Source organism: Pseudopipra pipra, chromosome 1 (genome assembly GCF_036250125.1).
Source record: "Pseudopipra pipra isolate bDixPip1 chromosome 1, bDixPip1.hap1, whole genome shotgun sequence".
In the NCBI taxonomy this organism is placed as follows: domain Eukaryota; kingdom Metazoa; phylum Chordata; class Aves; order Passeriformes; family Pipridae; genus Pseudopipra; species Pseudopipra pipra.
This window is the reverse complement of record NC_087549.1, coordinates 107683664-107708582: the sequence shown is the minus strand read 5'-3', so window position 1 is coordinate 107708582 and position 24919 is coordinate 107683664. Positions and strand designations below refer to the sequence as shown.

General features: G+C 42.1%; 1 protein-coding gene across 1 annotated transcript in view; it reads right to left on the bottom strand.

The window, feature by feature from the left end:
* AOAH (acyloxyacyl hydrolase) overlaps positions 1 to 24919 on the bottom strand; it is a 79283-nt gene that overhangs the window by 35152 nt on the left and 19212 nt on the right. The window contains exons 4-12 of the mRNA XM_064670095.1: positions 24754 to 24814; positions 23566 to 23665; positions 15774 to 15833; positions 10123 to 10193; positions 8109 to 8169; positions 7537 to 7607; positions 6308 to 6356; positions 5848 to 5896; positions 4638 to 4732 (exon numbers count right to left, since the gene is read on the bottom strand). Coding sequence (XP_064526165.1) covers positions 4638 to 4732; positions 5848 to 5896; positions 6308 to 6356; positions 7537 to 7607; positions 8109 to 8169; positions 10123 to 10193; positions 15774 to 15833; positions 23566 to 23665; positions 24754 to 24814 — 617 coding nt within the window. The remainder of the gene's footprint in view (positions 1 to 4637; positions 4733 to 5847; positions 5897 to 6307; positions 6357 to 7536; positions 7608 to 8108; positions 8170 to 10122; positions 10194 to 15773; positions 15834 to 23565; positions 23666 to 24753; positions 24815 to 24919) is intronic.

Sequence of the window (24919 nt, the reverse complement as noted above, 5' to 3'; positions counted from 1 at the left end):
ATTCCAAATCTGTAACAGAAAAATGCTGCATTTAGTAGCTATTTGGAAGTCAATTGCAAACAGATGGACAGAGCAGCAGGAGCATAATATCCATTGCTAGACACACCAGTGTTTTCAATATTAGCTTTCCACAAAAACTATCCACCTCCAAAAATCCTCACCAGCATTTCTTCTGCTTTACTAAACCTCTTAAAGTGCACACCTACTGCATTACACTTCATTTTTAGTGTACAAATTTTCAGGTCAAAGGAATGAATATTCAGCTCAATTCTTATTGAACCTTTTGAAAGAAAAGTCTGGCAAAGCCAGAAGCTATTGACAAGCAGAAAGCCAAAATAAAGTTGACTCATCCCCTTCTTACAGCTGTATAATTCTCTTCCTGTAAGGTACCTGTGACTTCCCCTAGTGCTACATAGAGAAGAGTGAGGGAATATTTTTGTTGGTTTTGCTTGTTTGTTTGTTTTAACTGGAGAAATAACATGCCTGAGCTACAGCTTTCAAAGATGTGTCCACCTTATAATGGATATTTTCCACACCAAGTAATGCCTCCATATGCTCTTTGTGGGAAGAACACCTTCTGAGAGATATGATAACTGTATATGTGCCTGGCTCCTAGGTAAAGGCTTTGGAAATATCACTGGAAAACACATCTCCCCATTGAGATATAATACATGCTCAAGCTTGGTGACAGACAAAATGGGTGCCTATGGCTGCATCATTGTGGGCAGGCTGGTGCCCAGGTGCTTGCAAGTTTTCCCCCTCAAACCAGTCTCCTTGGTGGATGCAGGAACATGATTCAGATCTCCACATTTGGTCAGGTGAAAGGAAACAGAAAGAGCAGGAAGGCACTAGAGGACTTGATATGGGAAAAGTAAATGATGCAACGTGATGCATTCCATGACATGGTGCATGTAACTGAAGCACATCTCTCTGCACTGGATTACACAGGGGGTTATTATCCCACTGCTAGGAGGGCAGTAAATTCCTAATTAGACCAGGAAATCCACAATCCAGTATACAACATCTTTCCAACAATGCTCTTCAATTCAGCGTCATGGGCATATGAATTCCAAAGTTGTTCAGCCCAAATGCTCATCTCATCACCCCTGTGTTAATCATCCAGCTACCCAAACAGCATCCTGAGCCTGCTTCAGTGAGGAAATTTCTCATTCGCATTCTCTTTCTTCCCTTACTCATCAAAACTAGTCCTCTGCACGGTAGAATATGTGCAGCATAATCAGGGAAAACCAGCATTTTGCAGAGTCTCTTAATGAAATTTTCAGCATCTCTCCTGAAAAATTATTTCTGCACATAATTATCTTTAAAACTGGAATTCACAGCCGCCACTGACGTGGTGCTGATTAACAGATGGGCCCACAGCATTGTTACCAAGTGTAAATTTCACTCTATACTTGTATATGTAAACACTTGTATATGTAAACATGTAAAAGGATAAATATAAATAAGAAATATGTAAAATGTATAAAGTATATAAAATGGATATGTAAAAATATAGAAAAACATTAAAGTAATAAAATAGTACACTTAATAAATCTGAGTTAACAGGCACACAACCTTTTCCCTGTACACATGATAAAAAAACCTCTACAGGGCAGGGGTGAGGAAGCCCTGTTTAGAATTCCATTAAGAGGTTTAAGATTCTACTGAAATGGAAATTAAAGCTTTGAACTGACTCTAATATTGACTGTAGATAAAACCATTTGGTAAACTAATATTTTTATACGTCTTATCAAAGAAATTTGGACAGAATCAAAGCAAATGTCTTGAGTTTGACAGTACAGGGGAACAACAGGTGCACAAAGCTGATGCCTTTTGCTTTCCTCCCCAAGCCCTAACTTCATATTCTTTCTGTGGTCTCAGGTTAAAGATGTTTTCCGTGAGATTAGTACATAGACTCTCTGCATTGTCTATGGTAACAAACCCATCCCTAGACGTGCTTAGAAAATCTCCTTGAGGAAAGTCTTGCACTGAAAAAGCAATGAAGCCTGTTAATTTGTTAATTAAACCCATATTTGCCAGTGGCATTTAATACAACACATCAAGAGACAACAGTATTGCACCTTCGCAACCCCAAGGCAGTGGAATTGCTGCTATCGACATTCTACACAGAGAGAGCAAGACAAAGATGACAAGCAAGAGGAAGAGGCAGTGATAAAGTCTGAATTAGCTCAGAAATGTTTTTGCTGGCACTTTTGTGCTCAGGTGTCAACTTTCTTATCCAAGGTGAGCTCCAAATTAAATAACATTTTAATTTTGCAAGAGTTTAATCACAGAGAATAGTTTTTTAATATGATTGGGCTCTCTGTATCTCTACATCAATATTTAACTGCTGTATTTTTTCCAGATTGGTAGGAAAGCTTGCAAATAGTCCTAGAACAGAATCTGCTCTTTCCTACCCCAAACTCCATGTACCACATACACCATGGTGGCTGTGCAGTGCACTACTGTAGAGCTCAGCTAGCTGTAGGAGGGCTGCATCTCCTGAAAGATGATTAGCTCAGCCTTGCTTTGCCCTGTGTAGCTGTAACTGATTTTCCCAAGTTCCTTTATGTTACCAATATACTGTGCCATACCCACGTCAGAGGTCTGTCTCACGCTGCCCAGCTCAGGGTACTCAGTATCTGAAGGTACACAAGAATATCTATACTATTCTCCTTTACCTTCCTCTGCTAGCTCCAGTAAGTGGTATTTTAATGCATCCCTTTCTTACTGGACTCAGAACATACACCACAAGAGATATCTGGGACTGGCTCAAGGCGGCACTGGATTTCCATGTGAAATCCAGGCTTCTTTTTTTACTCTACTCATACACTGTATTTACCTTCTCCAATTCCAGTGACGTATTAACTCCTTTTATTTTATATGCTGTCAGTGGAGTGACTACAAAAGGCCAGTGAGGGAACACATCTCTCTTAGCCCTCCCTGCCCCAGTGATGGGCACCAGCTCTAACCTGGAGGCACTCTTTCTGCAAAGGAAAGTGACCCACTTCTCCTTTTCCAACCAGTCCTCAACTTTTCCCACACTCTGGCCAGATGGAGTTGATCACCGAAAGTGTATATTTGTTGAGCCTTACACAGAGAGCACCAGTTCTCTTCCCATGCAAGTTGTTCTACACCCATCAGACAGTAACAAGGAGCCACCAAAACTCGCTTTGTCATCTGCACTCCAGCTCCCAGCCTTGAAGCTTCTACCTCAGCATGCTATTACCAGCCCTTCACCCATCCAGCTAGTGGACCAGAAAGCTTCAAGCAACAGAAATGCTTTCTAAATCTTCATTGTAGTGATAATATAATGCTCACATAGTCTAAAACTCTTCTTGCCTACATGGCTCTACTACCAGCATTACTGCGAGAATCATCATCACCATCAGTATTATTACCATCTTCATTAGACAAGGTAATCTCAATTATCATTAGTTCTAATTTATTATGTGCCTCATCAGCTCTGTCATCAGTGTCATTCATCTAATAGTTACTTATAAGCATTTAACAGAGAAAAACAACTGTTAATCTGCAACATTCAAATCAGCTCTGAGATCAAAAGTGAAAAAATACATGAAACTCTCAGACCTCCCACAGCACTGTAACTACCAACACTTTGGAATAAGAATTGTTCTCCAGAAAATGTCCATATCCTTCTACAGAGGCCAGTGGTTTTCATCAGGAAAGGTGGGTAATGATGATCTATCTGATCACCCCTATGCAGCAGACATTTGTGCAGAGAAGGACAAGGAACAGTCCTCACTGACTAGGGAGTGACAACATTTTGGGATAGGAAACAACAGTGAAGGTCAAGAGCATACCTGCACATTTATCTCCACCCCACAATTGCAGTTTGCTGGAGTGATCTTTTCCTCTCAATTATTTCATTACATGTCAGTGAACTGCAACAGCCCAGGCTCAGCATAATTCACAGTCAGCTGCATTTTGATGTTGTTTGAAAATGGAAAATGCTGGGATACCACCCAAATATAGACATCAGTGGGGCCGTGATCTTTCACGGTCACAGAAACTGTTCCCTTAAGGACAAGTCTATTATAAATCCTTGGATGACCCTCAAATACCTGCGGATGTATTTGTTCAACAAGCCTCAAAGCCTGAATGCTGGAGTTAACAGACCTATTTCATATATGCCACAGATGAGGGAAAACAACCCAGGGCACGTCATTTCAAAGCCAGATGCCTAAAACAGAAGTTCCCAAACCATCAGCAGGGTCACTTCTGCAACACTCGCACAGCAAGGAGCCATACCAACAAGCCTGCTAATGGCAGGACTGATCCCACAGACAGTACAGGTCTCCTTGAGCCACAGGCACGTGTGTGGAAAGCCAGATGTCCTGGTTTGTATTTCTGGCACAGCACTGGGCCACTGCAGCCAAACTCTTCCCTGACCCAATTGCACAGATGTCGGAGGACCGGCAGTAGCACAGGGCTGTTTTTTTATCTTCATAACAGCAGATGCAGGAGGGGACTGATACACGTGAACGCATAACTATAAATTCCATTGCAATGAAGCATTTTGCACTTGTTTCCCATTGGCAACCTGCAGCACAGGGGACAAAGCAAATGGCAGCCAGTGGCACAGTGTTTTTGGCAACCTGAATGTGATTCCTCACCGCTGACATCTGCGTGACAGTCATCCACTCGGGAGGGATGTGGAAGTGAGCGCCGGCCGAGTCTCCCAACAGCACGACCCCTTGTGAGTCTGCACCTAATTAATGCATTTTATTAGTCACATGAGCAGAAAGAGCAAACTGAAAACGAGCATGGAGAGCGATGCTTAAAGAAGAACAGCCGTGGCAGCTGAGGGAGTCACAGGGTGACTGGCTATACCACTCTTCATGAGGCTTAAACGTTCAGACCCTGAAAGAGGATTTTCACGCCATCTGCAGCAAAAAATGTCTAGCAGGCATTTGCCATCAGCCATAAAGAAACAACCGGGAACTGGGCATGAAAAACAGGAAGAGGTCTTGCTAATCAGAAAAAATCCTAGTTATATTCAAATTGTATGTTATTTCAGCAGAGGTTCTGCTGTGCAGCCAATGTTTATTTTTACTATCCATAGAATATGCATTAAAAAGTACTTAAACATTTAGGGAAATCGGATTACTCAGAAAATTGCTCAAAGCTCCTTATAACAGAACTGGGTGGTGGATGTGCTACTCATATGAGGTTTTCTGCTAGAATATCCTGTCTGGTTTATAATTAATGTTACTTAGCATTTGTAGATTGCCTTTCATCTAAAAATATTGAGAAGCCTTGCCAGGCAATGGTTCATTCCCTGATTTAAATGTAAGGTGAGGTGCGTGGCAACTGCAGTCAGGGCTGTTTTGTGAGGTTGTTATTTGTGTGATGTGTACACACAGGCACCCACCCACCTCACAGTTAGGGAGATCAGCTGATGCCATCACTTCACCTCTTTGGGAGATCAGCTGATGCCATCACCTCTGTAAGTCCTTCTCCAGAAAAGGATCAGCATGTATTTATGGCAATGATTCAAACTGGACAAATGCTGATGTTAAACTGCTCCCCTAAATCCCCAGGCCAACCCTCTGGGTTAGGCTTCAGGCTCCACAGAAGATGCAGAGGTGGTATCTCTGCTGCTGTCCCTGATCTACGTATTCAACTTTGTAACTGAACTTACTTTTAACAGGAGATTACCAGCAGCTGGTGTTTTTCACATTTCCTCTTTGCTCACCCTCAGGATTAAAAAAATCCAACAATTTTGCCATTTTGCCTTTCTCATGATGTTGTAAAGCTCATTAAAAATGCCTTTCCCCTGCATTGTCAGTGACATTGTTTCTTGTATTAACTCTAAAGATTTACCTTTGCAGAATTTCTCCTCATAGGGAATTCCATCTTTCGGATCCACACCCTGTTGGAGGGGAGAAATGATAGTAGCTATCTAGCACCTGAAAAGTGGCAGTGCAAAACGGAGGCTGGGAATTTAGTTCTTCTTGAATGCTTGCCTGTAGGAAGCACTGCATCATAATAATGATGCTTTCCATTATATTATTTTAATATGTACATTTAAATTAATTATAATAATCATTATTTAAATAATCATAAGCATCATTAAACAAACTTCACTCATAACTGCTTCTCTTATTTGTTTAGTTTTTAATAAATGGTTCTATTATTTGGAATATCAAAGGCAGTAAAAAAATAAGAGTAAGCCAAATCAGTTAATAAATCAAAATAAAAAAAAAAGAAACATTTGCAGGCTATTTCAAAAGAAGGAAAAAAGAGAGGGAGCAATCAAGAAGGTGCAACTTCATTTACTTACCCATATGCCATTGCAGTTAGAGTCACTTTTCACATCCCAGTTATCAGGACTAAAAAAGAGTTACAAAGAGATAAACAGTGTTAACAGAAAATAAAGCAAAAGGGGTTTTTGAGGAAATTAGATCTTTAGTGTCATTTTTCGCTAAGAATAAAAAGCAATTAGAAATTCCTTTCTGCATGGAAGAGTGGGGGTTTTCCTCCTTTGAATCCAGAAGAGGAATTTTTGCCAGCAAAATGCAATATTAATTTAAAGTTAATCCTGGAAGTTGCTGAATGAAACTTATCCTTTCAGTCTGTATCCTTTCAGCACTTAGCTGAAGTTGGTGGGGGTGATTCTTGGAAAAGACAGACCTTTTTCCCTGCCCTTTTAAGTGTTCACTGAAATCCACCAAGCCCCTCACTCCAAATTCAGTGCAGGGTAATGAGGATTTTCTTTGGCCCATAAAACAGTATGATTAGCGCAGACCTCTCTTGCAGGAAAACTCCATATATTCAGTCTCTGAATATCCATCTATCCAGGACTCTGTAAAACCATTTCTGCTGATGCAGGTCTGCTACCCAGGCCATACCCTTAATCTCAGTTTATCTGGTCACAAACTGGTTAATATCTATGCTTTAAAATCAGTCCTGGTTAACAACTTCTTAGCAAAACCATGGTAGAGGAGAGCTGTGTTTTTGAAAAGGTAAAATAGCAACAGAGCAAGGCCAGACCAGTAGGACTGGCTGTGCTCTGTTCCAGGTCTCCATAAAAGTCCATGCTCAGGCAGCTGGGAGGTATGCACCCAGAAGGTATTCACTTAGAAGGGTATATATTTAGCCCTTCATTTCCACAAACCATGAGGATTGGATGCTGGAGGTCAGCAGCCAGCCACGAGCACCACTGTTTCACACTCCCACCCTGCTGCTCCCTAAAATAGGCACAGCCTGCTCTAGCTCAAGTGTAATAAGGTTTGTAAGCCTCAGCAGCATGGTTTCCCTCCTCCCTCCACATTTGGTGTGTCTGACCAACTTTGGCTGCAGGCACTTCAGAGAAAGGAAAGAAACCCGTGCACCACCCCTGCAAACGCGCCCCACCCCTAATCTTGATCATCCCCTCTTGTCCCTATCACATTGAAATCAAGCAACAAGCAGTGATGTGCTATCTCAGAATATGGCCAAAATAAAATCTTGAGCTCATTCTTCAAGAAGCCACAATCACTAGGAAGCCTTTAAAATAATTAAAAGCTTTACCGTCTGCCAGGATACACGGTGGTGTTTTTGTCATTGCAGTCTCTGCCTCGCCAGTGATAGCCCCTCAATGTCTGAAGGCCAGGAGAAGCACACATATAGGACAGTCATTATTGCTCTTGCACTTTCAATTTAAAGTATCTAAAATGAGAATCTAACTAAAGGTGTAAGAATAAAACCCAGTAAACAGGTTGTATTCCGGAGTCCCTTTGCTAAGCTTTAATAAATGACACCTTGCATGCTTTGGTGCAGAAATAAGACAAGTTGGCAATTTTTTTTTTAATATGACTTTGCTTCACCTCTTATTAATTCAGTAAACAAACCACTCAGCAGCAGAGCAATTTGCTTCTGCAGGGAGCACAGCTTTATGTGTGCATCTCCCCAGGTGGCATAAATGAATGATTGCTTTTTCATCCAAGAAAAATCCCCACATTTTATGATAAAAACCCATCCATTCACTTTATTCCTTTACCTATTTTCACATGAATGGATAAGGCTTTGCAGAAAGTAAGAGGAATCCCATAGACATCCTCATTATCAAGGGATTAGTGTATCAAAGGAAAGGCTTTGCTTACTGGGAAAGTACTAAATTTATCTCCATCAAAATCTTCAAAAGGCAGTTTATTTCTTATAACACTGTAAAAAACAAAAACAACAAACATAGTGTTAACATATGGAAGGGAACCTATTCAGAAAGTAAAAAACACAATGAAGCATACAGAATAGATAATAACTGGCATGTCATTCACTGCTCCATATTCAGTTTTAGCTCTGTGCTTGTACTTCAGCAAAGTGATCCTGTCCAAAAGAACAAATTCTAATTTCTTTCAATACCTGCTGACTGAAATCTGGAGGTGAAGCTGATGGAATCCTGTATGGCTGCAATGTCAAACCTGCAGTCTCTAAAACTAGGACATCAAATCTGTGGTAAAAGTGAGTATAAATTTTTTGGAAATAAATACTACACTCAACACTTGCAGGCCTTGCAAACCTGCCAGATACAAAATGCTAATGAAGGCCCTTCTCCCTGGGAAAGATCTGCAGAATGGATCTCATGCTGATGGAGACTAACTGCCTAATTACATCAACCTTTGAAAATTACATTTCTTTCTTTTTCTTTGTGACTTTTGTTTCCAGAAATCGCATAGGTTTTAGCAGTACCTGAAACAGGTATTAAAATGATAGTGTCAGCCCTGTGCCCCTTCCTTTTTAGCTTGGGTATGTGCTCGCTTTCACATGGTGCTGCCCAAGCATGGCATTTCTCTTTGGCTATGGGACACCGCTTAGCTCACCTATGTTGAGCAGCCTTTCATATTTAGCCCAGCAGGCAGCAATCTTAAAATGATATGCTAGTTAATCTTTCCTTGGAAAGTTTTCTTTTCAAGTTTTTCCAAACTCTTGAGTTTGTAAGAGATGTTGGACCTGGCTGAGAGAGCAAATAGGTGCAATGGGTGTGGATTCCTCAAGCTGCAGAAGCATCAGGATAAGAAAAAATGTAGAGAAGACTGGTGACATGCACTTGTGGGTGTGATTGTCAACCTTGTTGAGTCCATAATCAATAGTTCAGAAGCACTGTTTGGGCTACTTCTCTGCAGTAAGGTTCAGTTGCAAGGAACTGGCACAAGTCTAGACCACTAAAAAAGTCCAATTGAGAAACATTTTTTTGCAGCTATAGAGAGAGGAAGGTGAAAAACCAAAGAGAGTGAGAGAGAGCGCATGAGGGAGAGATCAGAAGAGTTGAACATATTTGATTCAACATATGATATACAATTTGATTCCTGCTTCCACTGTCTGAACTCACAGGGTTCGAACTCAGCTCATGTGTCCTGACTAACATTTCAAAGGCATTTACAAGATATTTCATGTCAATCAACCCATTCCCAATAAACTCCTGATATTTGCAGTTTCAATTAAATGAGCAGAAATAGTTGAGTTAGGTGAATAGGTGCCAAGTTAGTCTTGGCAGTTGACTCAGTCAAATATACAGTTTATAATACTGATGTAGATTTGCTTGACTCTTCCTCCAAGTCATTGGACTACATTTACAAATATGCTTTAGGAGTAATATCCCAGCTCACGTCCTTGGTCTTTCTCAGAAACTGATTCAAAGTCAGCACTGCCATGAATGGTTTTTCTTGTCTTGAGATTCTTCTATACTTCACAGCTGACATTAAATTCATGTTCCTCACAGAGTTATATGGGTACTGGTGGCCTTCCTGTGCTGAGCCATGGGCACCACAACTGGGTGAACAAATGAAATGGAGAAGTCTCTTGGGCTCAGGAAATCTCAACAGAAAGGTGGCTCCCCTTTTGGAAATGTCACATCTGTGAGTGTGTCACATATTTGACCTCTGGGACATGCTGAAAAAAGCAAATAATTTAAGGACTGAAAAAATCACAGGGATCCCTAGGAGAAAACTTACTTGCCTGATTTCTCTGCAACCTCCCTCTATACTACCTAGATAGTGGTTTCATGAAGGAAACCAACATAAGTAAAGTGTGGGAAGCTTTGTTAACTAAGGATGACTTTTGAAAGAAGCAAATGTACCATAATCTGTTTGTGGTTAAGGACTGAAATTTTATACATACTATTTCATCTTCTCACACAGGTTAGCCAGAAGAGGAAATGTACAAATACTTGAGAACCCCATGAAGCTTTTCTGGAGAGGAAGAAAAATAAAAAAAAGATGGGTGCATTAGTTCACAGAGGTGGTGTACCTTAGGATATTAAGTGTCAGTAAATTACAGAGCTAAACCACGTATTTTCTGCCTAGAAACATCTAAAAACTCCAGTGATGCCATTAAGGATGCGACATGCCAGAATATTTAGACAAATCAACTACTCCTGCTTTCAAAGACCTATAAACTAAAAAGGAATAAAAAGTTCCTGTGAAAGTGTCTCCTCTCAAGTACCAAACTTACTTTCTCATTCTTCGAAAAAATTACTGTTATCATGTTTGATAAACATCATGGTATCTGACACAATGCGAAAACGTTGTGAGCCATGAGGTTTGTTTCTACATGCTCAGGGAGGAGTGGATAGGCCAACAACCCCAAAGAGAGGAGAAATAGGATGATCCAGAACACGCAGAGAATACCTTTGAATTTTTAATGAGATTTTACCTGGAAATCTTGTAACTATATTTTATCTTGGCCAGACCTGGAAGCTGTAAAAGACAGCTGCTGCTGGAAAAACTCTTTCAGCATTAGCAGACCACTGCCAGGGGCCAATCCAGTTCATGTTCCAGTTAGCCAGGAAGTTTCAGAAGCTGAAAGAGACTTTCCTAATGAACGGAAATATTGCACTGCATTGGCAGTGAATCCCACAAAAGCTGCTCATGTGGCTTCACTGTAAGTTCAGGTGGTCTTTAAACACTGAGGGTGCTCAAGTGGTCTATAAATAGAGAGGGCTAGTCTAATTAACTGTATTCACTAAGGCTACATTTATCATGTAAATATGGAGCAGATGGGCATAATCACAACTTGATGCAAAGAAGGGTAATTATTTATATAGACATAGTACTTAAAAGCTCTGTCCTTGGACCAACTGCCTCGTGTTACATACTTTATATACACAGAGAAAAAGAGTAAGATAGTCCTCGCCCTAAAGACATTACAATTAAACCCAATGTAAAACAGAAGGTAGAGGCTGGATACAACTCAGGAGAGGACAATGAAAGGTTATTACTCACCATGAGGGGCAGTAACTGCAGTGTATAAAGCTCTGAGTGACAGAGGAGAACCTTGAGGTAGCATTGCAGGGCAGGGAACCAGTGGGCCATGGTGTGTAGGGCATTGCCTTACAGTTCCAGGAAAGGTGTTTTCTTGCACAGGTAACAAGGGGTGATGGAGACAAGGGTATCACACCGCCCAGAGCAGGAGGTCAGCCACAGCAATGTGTCACAGTCAGGATCTCAATGTGGAGAGGAGGGCTGGGGTAGTGAAGAGGGGATAGAGCCCCTAGTGCAAAGATTGTAGTCAACATTTGCAGTGGCAGCTGAAATGACCAAGCAGCAAGATGAAGATGAAAAAGAGTGGTACCTTTTTCAGTTACCACTGAAAAGGAGCAGGAGGGGAGATCTGCAGTGGAGGTGGAGCTGTGACAGAGCACTTTCTGGAGGATGCAAAAGTGAAATCAAAGGAGAAAAAAAAGAGGAAAGTCAGGGAGATGAGACAAGAACCCCAAAAGAAACCCACCAATTAATTCTCCTCATCTCTGTCCAACACACTCAAATGACAAAGCTTGGGAGTGAGAAGGTGTTGGTAGAGTGAAAGGAGAAACCAGAACACAATCACAGAAGAAGTAGAGAGAAATAGCCAAAACCAGCCAGGGAGTGGGACCTTTTCTTGAGCTGAAAGACCAACCTTGTCCTGCTGCTGTGACTTCAGCTGCCATGTGCTCTTCCCCCATCCCGCTGCACCTCTGTATTCAAGCTACTTGCTGCCTTGGGGCTATGTCCTGCAGCATGGCAGGGACATGGACCTCCTTTTTGCTCTCTGTGTGTGCATACATGAGTATGATCAGGTAGGCAGAGAGTGTGAGAGGTGCACAAGCAGGATGCCAGCTTTTCTCAAAGAGATTTGAAAACCCATGTACACCTTCCTGGAAAGAGGAAAGAAATCACTTCTCCCACCTCCTTCATGCAGGACTAATCCTGCCTACAGAAGCAGTAGACGGTCTTAAAGCTTTCCATCAGGCTAAGATTTGCAGTGTCTTCATCTGAGCTGTCAGGTTTTCACTTCAGCCTAAGTCACAGTATTGCAAAGCCTTTGAAGTTAAAGCACCTGGAGCCAAAACTGCACCAGAAAGACAAACTACAGGGCTTGCAAGAAATAAATACAGAAATAAAATCTCATTTCATTCTGCTCACAGGCTGCACTTAAAGTCTACCCTTTGCTGAAAGTAGAATAAATTTTTTCTTGCCTTTTTCTCAGCCAATCATTTCAAAATTGGATTTTGAATTTCTAACTGGATCTCTGTTAGTTTCAAGGGAAGACCAGAGACCGCCTAACTTTGGTGGGAATGGTTGTGTGTTGGTGATGTGGAATGGGTGTGGGTGATGCTGAGGAGCTACTGCAGCAGTATTTTGGAGCACAACAACCCCTGGCTCCCCAGCCTATGCATTCCCACAGCAGGTGGGACAGTGAGGTCTGAAGGTAATGCTTTAGCTCTGCTTGGGGTTGTGCAGGAGTGTGGTGTCTCGGGCTACTCTTAAAAGGCATAAAGGAATACAGGTTTAAAAAAAAGAGAGAACCTTTGCGTGAGCAGTTACTATAGGGTCCTTCCCAGCAGAGACAAGCTACAATTGCAGTATGAGTTTCTGAGAGAAGATGGATTACTTGCCCCTGTGTAACATGAGTGGGACACAGGGAAATTAGCTTATGCTCTCCTCTTCCCGACAATTCCCTTTGGCTTCCCACTTCTCCCACTGCCAGGCTGTGACTTGCAGGGACCTCACAGTCGTGGCAGGGTTGTATGCATGGTGCCTGCTCTCACTAAATGCTACAGCCACAACCCTATTCACCATTTGTTCACCACTATTGCTCAAAGATACCCCTTAGTATCTTCTCCCCGCCCCCCCCTCCCTCCCCCCCCCCCCCCCGTAGAAAAAGTTAGCACTAGAGGTGCTCACAGTGATTGATAACACTAATATTTTATTCATTGCCTGTTAATGTTCCCTAATGGCATTTCTGTAATTGTTTTAATTGGTTTTACTAAAAAGAATAACAATGAGCCCCTAATGCTTGCTGGTGTTTGGTTTAAGCCAATCACTTGCAGATGGCTCACTCCTTTTAATGAATGGAGACATTTATTAGAATCTTTTGGGTTTGTAGCCACTTTCATTACATCTCTACATTAGTCAAATATCTTTTTTTTTTCCTAAACTCACAATGATCCACAGAACTTTCAAGTAAATCCTGGGATCCAGACAGACCTCCCATTCTCATTACCAACATCCATAATCATGCCTTTTTTTATGCAGTCACACACAGCTGCCAAGCCAAGATGGGGACAACTAACTTGCAAGAACTTTTTCAGAAGGCTTTCCCCAAACATGCAATGGGGCAAAAGCAACCAAAACAGCAGATAGGAGAAGAATGAACAGATATAATTTGATGTTTTGGTCTAGCATGAGCCAGAGCATAAAAGAGGCCAGGTGAATCTTTTTCTCTCTCTGCTGATGTGAGTGCAGTGGTGTCCTACCACAGATGAGGTTTTTCTGGATCCTCACCCACACATTCAGCCAGGTGATCCTCTTCCCAAGCAGCGAGAGCTCCTCAGCTCTCACCACCATGTGCATCTGTGCGTGCAGACCATGAACAGACCATGATATGGCAGTGTTCAGACTGGGCAGGTGATTTTCTTACTATTTCATCACATGCTGCTTCTCTGGGATACATGACTCATGCAAGTAGGATCCATACTGTGCTCTCTCCTAGAGATTCTTCTTTGTCTTTCTCACTATATTGTTTTTCTGGATCTCAAAATAACTTTAATCTGTGTGAATGGGAAATTGAGAGATACAGTAATGCTTCTAGAAATGTTGTTATTTTTAATTTTCCAGGTTTTAAATAAGTTTCATCCAGGCTCATTACAGGGAGTACACAAGGAATAACCTCAGGAGAGGCTCAAGCAAGCACTTGATACTTGTTTTAATTTGAGCTGACCTTGTATTGTGCACCTATGGAGGTTTAGAAATACATTGACTGGAGAAACCCAACTATGTGCTGCTTCTAGATGGGACACAGTCTACTTATCCTTCCTGCTGGAAAATGGGCAGCTAGGAGCAGGAAAGGGCCAAGGGTGTTGTGATGGAGATTGAGAGAGTTATTGGGAGCAGCTTTGAGGATATGGGAGAGTAGAGGCAAAATAGGAGAGCCTATTGCACCCAAAGATTGATGCCAATCATGCCACCCTATCCAGGAGAGCCTACAAAGGCCAGATATGGCCATGCAAGGGATGCAGCCCAATATGCCAAGGGTAGAAACATGTGTAAGGGAGCAAAGGAGCCCAATGTCCTGGGGGACAGCACTCCCAAGCCTGAAGCTGCTCTCTGGCTAACAGAGAGGACCTGCTTGACTCAGAGCATCTTGCTGCAAGTGTTAACATGGGGACTTGGTCCAAGGGAAGGGGATTAGAAATTTAATGTAATTTGAGCAGAAATCTCAAGCCGTCAGTAGCACAGCACTGAATAGGAAGGAAAACTAATAAGATCCTGCTGGTTGCTGTTCCGTGGGAGGTGTGACCTGTCTCTCCAATGCTTTGTTTATTTCTCTGGCTTGGCAATTTGGCAATTGCCCAAAGGCTAATTAGGCACCTCAATTTTCACTTTTGTGAGTAGCATCCCAGTAAGGAACCAGGAAGAAGCAATACCAATAATTTCGTCACAAACAGCTAAAACATTTGCTCTGCATTAAGTGCCTGAAGACAATTGGAAGTAAACTCTGTGGCTGAGCTGAGCTGACTCACCTAAGCGAACCCACCAGAATAAAAGCTGCCCCTCCCTTCTCTGCTACCCTTTAGAGATCTTCTACAAATCTGATTGGAGGCAGAAAGATTTCAAATCCTAGTTTTCAAGTTTAACAGGCAAAGGCAGTCTCTCACAAATAAAGGAAAAATATGCAGAATTTGCATTCAGACCATTGCTCGAGCTTCAGACAGCCCTAAAATGCACTCTCTGTGCTGTAAGGCAGTGGCTCAGTTCATAAGACACCCACTTACATACTGCTACAAGGGCAAGGCAGGGATGATAAGGGTCAAGGAAGAAGCACAAAAAAAAAAAAAAGAGGAGCAATAATAAACACTGCAAGAAGTTTGAAGGAATGAAGGAAAACCACAGGGCAAGGTTGAGTGGGAAATTCCTATGTTGGGCCACTAAAAGCAAGCGTCTCAGTGTGAAGGTGCATTATGGAGCTCACAGATGAGATGCTGATTGCTGCATGCATTTTAGACATAAATTTATGTCTTGGACAGATATGGATATAGATTGTTATCCCTTCTCCACAAACAATCTGCGTTTTCATGAGGTTTTTTTCTGTTCTCCCCCTGCTTCCATATTTCCTCTCTATTTCTCCCTCTCCTTCTTCCCAGTGTCACCTGACAGAGCAGATCCTGTGCCAGGCAGGAGTGAGTCAGCATTCAATTCAGAAGGATTCACAGTCATACAAAATAAAAAAGGACTCACTCCTGATAAAATGCAAGTACAGTGTAAAACACCCTAATGCCATTGATTTCTTACCAGGTCCTTGGAAGTCTTCATAATTCTTCTTGCCTTTTTTATTGCAGTTCTCAGTCCTACCTAGGGGAGCAAGAACAAAATGAAAAACAACCAGATCAACCTCACAGTATCCCATCAACTTTTCTTCCTATTTCCTACCTTTTTTTCTATTTTAATATATCAGTCACAGCACAAAAATGATGTATGAGTCCACAAACTCCTCATCAGTTACTTTTTATTGGACTAACAATCAATTATCCAGTCACACTCTATGAAACTCCAGTTGCAGGAGTTCATTTATTTTGCTCCAGGGCATCATTTATTTCCTAAGTAAAAGTCCAGATCAGCTGAAATTCATATCCTGACTGCGCTGTGTGAGCTGCAGAGGACATACTTCTCTGGTGACTCCTCCTGAAGAACAAGTCATCCATTAGATGGCTAAAAGAGGGTTACACATGTAATGTCAGTCTGACTTGCTGTGGAAGGGCACAGATGAAATATTAGCTCTTGCATGGATAAGGGTTGTACTCAGATGAGGTTCATCCCAGCAGGGGAACAGCTGGCATGCAGGAAGGTAAAAAGCAGGGAAAAGAGTTTGGAAGGAAAATCTCCTGGCTAGGATCTAGGAAGGTCAGCTTTTTATTCTGGAAATACCTGACCTGCAGGGCAAGTTCTTGCTGACAGTGGGAAGATAATTTTTCTGTTGTGTCCATGCCAACTTGTGCTGAAGAATCATTTTGGGGTACTTCCAAACTGAGGATACTTACACCTACATAGAAAGGAAGAGTGGGAGAACCACTGGAAGAAAATACCTTGGAAAGGCATAATCAGTTTGGGCGTCATAAGGCCGCGGGTTACAAAGAAGTCAGCTACAAGTGATGCCCAAATAATTCCTCAAATCCCTTTACACACATGCTCCTCAAAGGAGGAAAGGAAATTTTGCGCAAGGGGCACCATCTATGAGCGTGGGTGACAGCCAGGGTCCAGCACGGCTGGCAGCAGGACAGATGTGCCGTGTGTGGTGCTGCAAGGCTGTGGCCAAATGCACACTGATGGCCACTTGCCATGGCTGGGAACTGCCCAACACTGCCATGGTCCTGCTCTCAAAGCCTTGCTTGAGGCTCTGCCGTTGCAAAAACCTCAACCAATATATTTTTGCAGCCCGCCAATCCACTGCTGTGGGTTCTGCCTGGCTAAATGTTGAGCCATGAGGAGGAAGCAAGGGCAGGATGTTTCTGCACCATGCAGCTAAGCGTTGACTCTAGCCTTAAGAAGTTTGTCTTGCATCACAGCACAGAAGGCCATACTGGTTCTTCTGCCACAAGGACTCTTCCTGGTCATGGAGGTGGGGAGATGCCCAGATATGCTCATGCAGTCAAAAATATTTAACAGCAGTTTAACAGCTCTGATGAACAGCACTTTCTAAATTCAGCCACGTCTTCCCGTGAGAAAGGAAGACCTCACAATTTTAATTTAGGGAAAAAAAAAAAGAGAAAAGACAGTCACAGGAGTCTGAGAGGGTCAGGGTAACACCAGTGTGCTCCCCTCTGCTGCTCCATTTTCAGTTTAGGACAATATTCTTGTATATCAGTGATGACAATTCCTATATGCTGTCCTGCATTTATTAGGCCACCTTTGAAAACAGTCATATTTGTCATGGCCTCTGTCCTTCCCTTTAGCATTCGGAGTGAAGAAGGCTGAAAACACAGCCTGTTTGCTCTCTTTCTGAAGGAATAACTACTTATGTTATATAGGGTTTGAGAACTGGTAAAAAAACCACCCTAGAATAAAAAAAGGAGATAAAAATAAATTACTTGTGACAGTGTTTCAAATGGAAAGGCAAATCCAGAGTATAACAAACATGTTAGCACTTAGTGTCTGCTCAAAATTGTTAGTGAGGATGAACTGTTCTGTCTGACAATGACCTGCCATCAGTCCCTCCTACAGCCCAGCCTAAGGATATAACTACCAGCCTAACACCAACCAGGTTTATGTTTCTCTGGATAGAGCTACAAGAACTCAACACGGGGGCAAAAAGTATGCTTCACCATGTGGTAATATTAAAGCATTTGGAAAAAAAGAAAATATCCCTCGAGTGATGGCACCTTACTGAACAGTGGGCATGCCAGCTAGTAATACTGCAGCAGAATATATTTGCATTTAAAGTAATCATTATCAACATTTTCTTTACTGGGGATAAAATTTAGCATGTCATTATAATTGATTTAGGCAGTGATCAAAGCAAATTAATTAACCATGATATTCAGGAGTCAAAAATTTATAGTGAACAATCCAAGGGATACAGAAGAATAAGCATAAGCAGCAAGGAACACAGACTTCTAAGTTACTGGGGTTTAATATACGTGTCACTTTAATATATGTAGTTAATATATGTTTAATTCATGCTGTCTATAGTCTTATAAAAATCAGGGTATGTCACAAATAGATGAGGGACACTAGGACTGAGCCACTGTTTTCTAGTTTCTTCCCCCTGGGCAGCAACTGCTGTCCCTAAAACCAATTATGCATCTTACATTTGCCATAGTTACGTTGCACGATACCAGCTGCTGTCATTTCTGCAATAAAATAACTTGAGAGGTAGATGAGGAAAATGGCTTAAAATGGAGTATAATAGATGGAATATTTCCAGAGAGGTAGGATTTATCACTCCCTCTCTGCCGGTCAGGGTGGGAGAGACCTTTCTTGCTCACAGCAGCAGCAGCACATGAGAAATGCATGCTTCAGACAGCTACAGAAATATTGCAGTCAGAAAGCAGAAAACAAGGGAGGAAAGGCTGAATTGACCTTGCATGTAGAAAATTGTCTCTCTGAAGTGCTAAGTACGAGACCTTCTCTCACTTCACAAGTTACTTCAGCCAAGACTCCAGGCTGGGCTATGGAAGACTGGCAGCTGATACACCCACCCCGGAGAAAACACTCCTGGTTTCATGGGTCACTTGTAATCCCTGGCTGACACCAGTGGGTCAAGCCTGCCACTGAAGGCCATACAACCCATACAGCCTCTCTTGGTGCATCTGGGTTAGCAAGGAGCCTCCTCTCTTTCCCATGGCATGAGAACACCACCAGTGAGGGGGCTCCCCAGGCTCCAGCAGCTGATGGTGAAGCTGCAGCCGCAGCGCAGAGGGCGTGCTGCAGTCCTGGGGAGAAGCCAGCACCACCTGCCCAAACTGGTGCAGCCCTGCCACCCCAACATACCCACACCATGGACAGGGATGAGGGCAGGAGGGCACTGGGATTTCATTCACTGCCTTCTTTCAATGCTTTCCACAGAGACCACACATTCCCAGTAATGATTTTTTTTGGCAAACAGATGTATTTCTCATCATAAACAAATGCATGAACCAAATCTAATTGTCTCTCATTTATCACCCTTGTTAGCCAGCTCTTTCCCAGGAGAGTGGTTATTTACAAAACACTCCAAGTTTCCCTTCTAACTCATTTCATCATCCTTTTACAAAGAGTACTGAGATACGAAAAATCTGCAAAACTTGTCAGCGTTAAATGGCAGTGACAAAAGTGGGATTTGTTCAAAAGCAATGCTTTCTTGTCCTCACGTTTTTGTCTGCCACCCTCCCACGCCAAATGCCTCTGTGCCTGTGAGTTACCTGAGACCTGTTTTCAAGGGTCCTGCCTGTGGCAGCTTCTACATCAGCATGATGCAACTGCATGCAGCACCCTGAAATTCTTATGCTACCCTATTTCCTTTGGTTTATTTGGTGGAAAGTTGGGGTTGTGTGATTTGGCTTCTGGGAGTTGTTTGGTTTTTCAATTGGGGTAGGGTTAATTTTATTTTATTTTATTTTATGCTAGCGAAGAGGAGCAGAGGAAGTGCTGAGAAACAAGTGAAAGAATAGGAACTAGTGCTCAGATTGTGCCTTCTGCTATCATTTGTCTATTGGTAGTTTCTTCAGAGCTCAGTTCTGACTGCAGGAGAAACGACTCACATTTCAGTGGATTTTACCCATTTCCAAAAAGAAAGGCTAAAAGGAGGACATCTTGCTCCACAGGACCTAGCCTGCCTCCCAGATGCTTGTTTTACTGCCTATGGTCTCAAAAAAAGGAAACAGGACCCAGTCACGAGATCTACCTTTGACTGGTAGCCTGCTCTTATCAGGAATGCAGAAGCACTCCCACTCTGGAGTTTGGTTCTGCCTCACCTCCCAGGAGGCAACTCACATTTTTACTGACAGAGAAGAATGAAAGAAAACAGCAGGAGTATTTTTATTTTATTACACCCTGAGGGGTTTCCTTTTTCGACCCAGAACTGGTTGCCTCCTACTTTGTCAAAGAGTATGCTGGCCACAGTCATGTCCATGAGGGGGCTTTTGCCTTTTGCAAAGTCAGTCAAAGACCTGATAGAGGGCACATGAACCAGCATGAGTGCTTGTGGAATTGATGGTTATTTTTTTAAGATAAAATAATAAAAACATAAATACGTGTACTACTGCTGATGTAAGATGACTTCTGTCAAAATCCTATTGCAGCAAATTGCAAAATCTGCAGCCACAAGGTCTCTTATAATGTGGAGCAGAAAAGTGATGGGCAGCAGAAAAGGGACCCTGAAAGGCAGAAAGAAGAGTACAAGCTCCTTCCAACACAGATTGCTTTAGAAATTGCCAGAGCAGGACTACAGTGCTGAAGTCCAGCCATTATTCTGGCCCCAACAAAATCAATTAAAGTATTGCCATTTAACTGAACAGGCCAGCTGGCTTAAAGCAATCTAGAGACAAGCTGAGAGTAATCTCCTGCAAACCTGTTTGCTCCCAGGGTCAGAAGGAAAACTTGGTAGGCAGTGCCTAAAACCCTTCACCCTATTTCAGGCCTTTTTGCTCACTAGAGGAACACCACTGTATTACATGACCTAGTGCAGAGAGTCTTCTACACTTTTGATCTGCCCTATTTGTTTGTCTCTTTACTTGAAGGAGTCCCCAGTGTTGCCACCCTCCTACTTAAGGGTAGAGGAGAACCTCTCATTGGGCAAGAAACATGCAGTGGGAAAGCCTATGCATGCAAATCTACCTGCACTTCCATCCCTGACCCTCTATGAGCCACTGGAGGCAAGAAGGGTCTCACAGGACCCCGGTACAAGTGACACCTGATCACACAGCCACACTGGTGATCCAGGAGCCACAAAAGCTTCTTCCATTTTTCCCCACCAACATCAGGGGTCTGGTCCTGAAACTGCCCACCAGCAGAGCAGCCCACCTTGCCCAAGACCCCAGGGACACACTGCAACAGAGCTGCCTTTGCCCCGGTTGGATGCTCTCCTCCTCCAGCTCTGCACTGAGAGCACTGAGCTCTGTGTGAACGGAGCAATATTTTTTATTCATAATTACAGCAAAGTCTCCTAGAATAATCACAGAGTGCTAATGGCTTCAGGCAGCTTGGCAAAAAAAAAATTAATTTGGGCTAATTTGTCAGACACCAGGGAAGTATATAGTATGATGCACGTATCATTTACATGGCCTGTAATATCTCCAGTAAGTAGTTTGCAGGGCCGCTGAAGCAGGGGCCCTTCCTTCCTCAAGACACAGAATGTCACTAAAACAACACCACAGAAGCAGAAAGAAATAAAGTACTGACTGAAAAAATCAGCTACACATTGATATTTTCCACCTTAAAGGCAATTAAAACCTGAAAATTATACTGCCTTACAAGGACAGGTAACTATTTATTTTATTCCCTTTGCCAGTACAAATATGATACTAATTCTGGGAAAATGGGTATCCAAAAGCCTAAATGAACAAGCAAAGTACCTGAAAATCAATAGAGTTGAACAGAACAGTCATTAGTATTAAAGTCTTGCTCAAACACTCGGCAGGGGACTGCACCAACATTTGCAGGCTCATAAAACTGAAGTGATCAATCAAATTACAAATGACGGAAGGAAATATGAGGCAAACTGTATTTTATGCATCTGTGTCTCTGATTGTATATTAATTTTTTTCACCCAAAATTCATCTTTACTCAGTCTGACTTGTCACAGTTATTGTGGGCAATTTATCAACCACTTGAGCATGAACTTGAAGCACTGCTCTTCTCCTCCCATCTCCTCATGCTGTCTCAGGGCACCAGGAGAGCCAAAAATAAAAGGCACAGTCAGTGTAAAAAAATTGGTTTTGTTGGCACCATTCCCTTATTCCCTGATGAGAAACAAATACACCTTGACAGAAAGGGATCTAACTACCACTTGGAAGGGGAGAGGGTTTGCATGAGCCACTCACTTGAAGGATATTCTCCAGGCCACGCAAACAAGAATCTAAATTTTGTTTTAAAAAACCAATCAGAAACCCAACATGTTCAGTGGTTTTCCTTGCAGAAAGTGCACTCACTGAAGCTGTCGCTGGAAGGAGTCAACACCTCAGTGCTACACTTGCTCTGAGAGATGGGTAAGAGCTAACCAAAGATCCTTTCCCTTCTGGTTGATTGACAAAGAATTGCAAGACAGGTGTTATAACTTCTTCACAGAAGTCACCTTGATTTAAACAGCCCCTCTCTCCAGACTTGTTAGCCTGGCTCTCTGTGTAGCCATGGAGACTCCATCCCTCTCTTAAAGTGTGGTTCATTGTCTGCATCTTTCACTTCAAGAGGCACCTTGCACTTCTGACATTCAGTTCAAGATGCGAGATTTCTCATAGAATCTATCTGATGAAATTTGGGTAACATCCTGTTTGAGTCGAGTGAGTGTGGACCCTCTGCTGTTTCCAGTCTTCTTTCACCCCCGCCTGGTTGAACACCCATATATCTCTATGTTGGCATATCATGGAGCATAGTAGTCATATGGGATGCACACGTGCTATAAAACAAATGTTACTGCCATTCTTGGAAGGCAAATGTTTCTCCAGGTCTTAATACTACCAAAACTAAACCCATCATGGAGAGGAATTGCAGCTCATCGAAGCCCATAAAAAGACACTGACTGATTTCAATGACTGTTGGATTAGACCCTGTGTGAAACGTCAAACAAACCAACCTTTAGGAATCAAACATGCCTTTCTCCATCCAGATGCAGGGAAAAGATTTACGAAAATAGATACCCAAGTGAGTGTCTTGCTTTTCAACACTGCCAAACAACCACCATCACTTGCAGGTTTTAGTGTGACTGGACATGCATGATAACTGGGAAGAAAAGAACCCCACAAACAAAAGAATCCCAAACCAAACAGTATATGTTTAGACACCTATGCAGATATGTATGTGTACAAGTGTAGCAAAGGTCTAGGACATGCAAGTGTCATAGCAAGTAACTATACATCAAATAAGTGGTGGTAATTAAATATGTTTCCAGCCTGAGGCAAAAGATTATGCACATTAGCTTAAACCTCTTGCACTGCAGACTACTCCAAGTCTAATAGCCCTGCATTTGCAGCAGGTAACTTGTGCCTACACAGGCTGTCACTGCAGATCAGGCAATGTGGGGATCACTTGTCATGCCGTGGTAATGCAGTGGTATATATGAACCTCAGCTGAATATCTGGTTTGGGGTTATTTTACTGCTTAACAATGAAGTCCAGAGAAAGAGATATTTTATTTTCTCTACTCTTCTTCTCTGATCCAGACTGGTACAAGAGAATTTGGCCCTGTGACTCTCACGCTACAACAATTCTGTTGAGGATAGTCCACACCACTAATGCGTGTTATGTACTTTTCATTCTAAAAGTGTTCACGCTCAAAATGTTGAAGTTTATTTCCTAGACAATGCATGTGCAGTGGAAGCCTCTGAACTGTTCAGTTCCAGCTTAAAAGATGTTCCACAATCAGTAGTTTTAAAAAAAGTGGCAAACCAACTCACCTTTGGAGGAGGATAGAGATGACAAAGCGGTTGTCCTGGATCCTGTTTACACAGCTTCAAGGAATGGCAAACCACATCAGCATTCATTTCCCTGGCTATGCTGAAGGAAATGGTGCATAAACAAAGATTATTATGTTCTTCTGGGTGCTTGAAAGTAGAAGCTATTTCCATGGGAAGCCAGATCTCCTCAACACTACACAATAATCTCAGCTCACTTCACTCTGGCCCATAATCACTGCTCAGTACAGTGTTGGGCTCTAATGATTTTCTGCCATGACATCCTACTCAGCATTTAAAATTGGATCCCAGGACTATGAAAAAACACCATGCTTTATATGCAGCACCTGAATCACATATATTGTGACTGTTCTAGTTTTTAAATCAATCATAAGTCTGACAAAGACAAAGGTTAATGCATACAGAATTTGGTACATATGAATGTTCAATCATTAACTCCACAAAATAACAAGAAATCCTTCAAAGATCCTTAACCTTTAATCACCAAGCATGAGTGCTAGAATTTTTTCTTTCTTTTTAGGATACATCTCTGGGCTAATCAGGAATTAAATGAAAATGTTTGATTATAGCACTTCTTAGTCCTGTAAACACTTTGCAGTCCCCTGACTAGTTTAAAAAACAAAAATAAAAGCCCTAAGGAGGAGGAAGGTCTAGCAAAAGCTCAGTTAATTAAACTAAGAACTTTCAAAGACGAATAAAATGACCTACATTTTATTTTTTTAATCACTTACATTAAATAGTAGGCTTCCCCAAGAGTGTGAATCAAGGTCAGGGCCGAGAGCATGTAAGGGCTGATAATTAGAAAGTCTGATTAAAGGTAGAATGGAAAGCAAGAGCCAAGCAACATCACCTTGATTCTATAGAATCTGTCTCACACACACAGGTTATTCAAATTCCTCCCTCAGCCAAATGAGCTGAATTTCAAAAGGTAATTACATCAGGTGGGCCTGATCTGAGATTTAAATGGAATATCAAAATGGTTACTGGTGGCAGCCTGTGTTTATTCACTCAGGAATAACTGTGCCAAATCAGAATCACTCTGAAGCACCTCTGCTTTAATAATAATAATGTGATTTTAGGAGTGAAATCCCTGCGCTTCACTCTGACAGCACATCTGTACATGTCAAGAACAAACTAAGCAAAAATCTGAGAGCACAGAGTGATACTTACAGTTCAGCTATGCGTGATCCATAAAGTTCAGCGAGTAAGTAACAGAAACCTTGCAGTTTTTCTAGAAAACATAATTTTTTTAAAATAGTTGAGCATAGTGAACTGGTTTTGCAGCAGTCAAAATGCAGCAGCAGTTGATTCATTAAGGTGAATGTTGATTTACTTT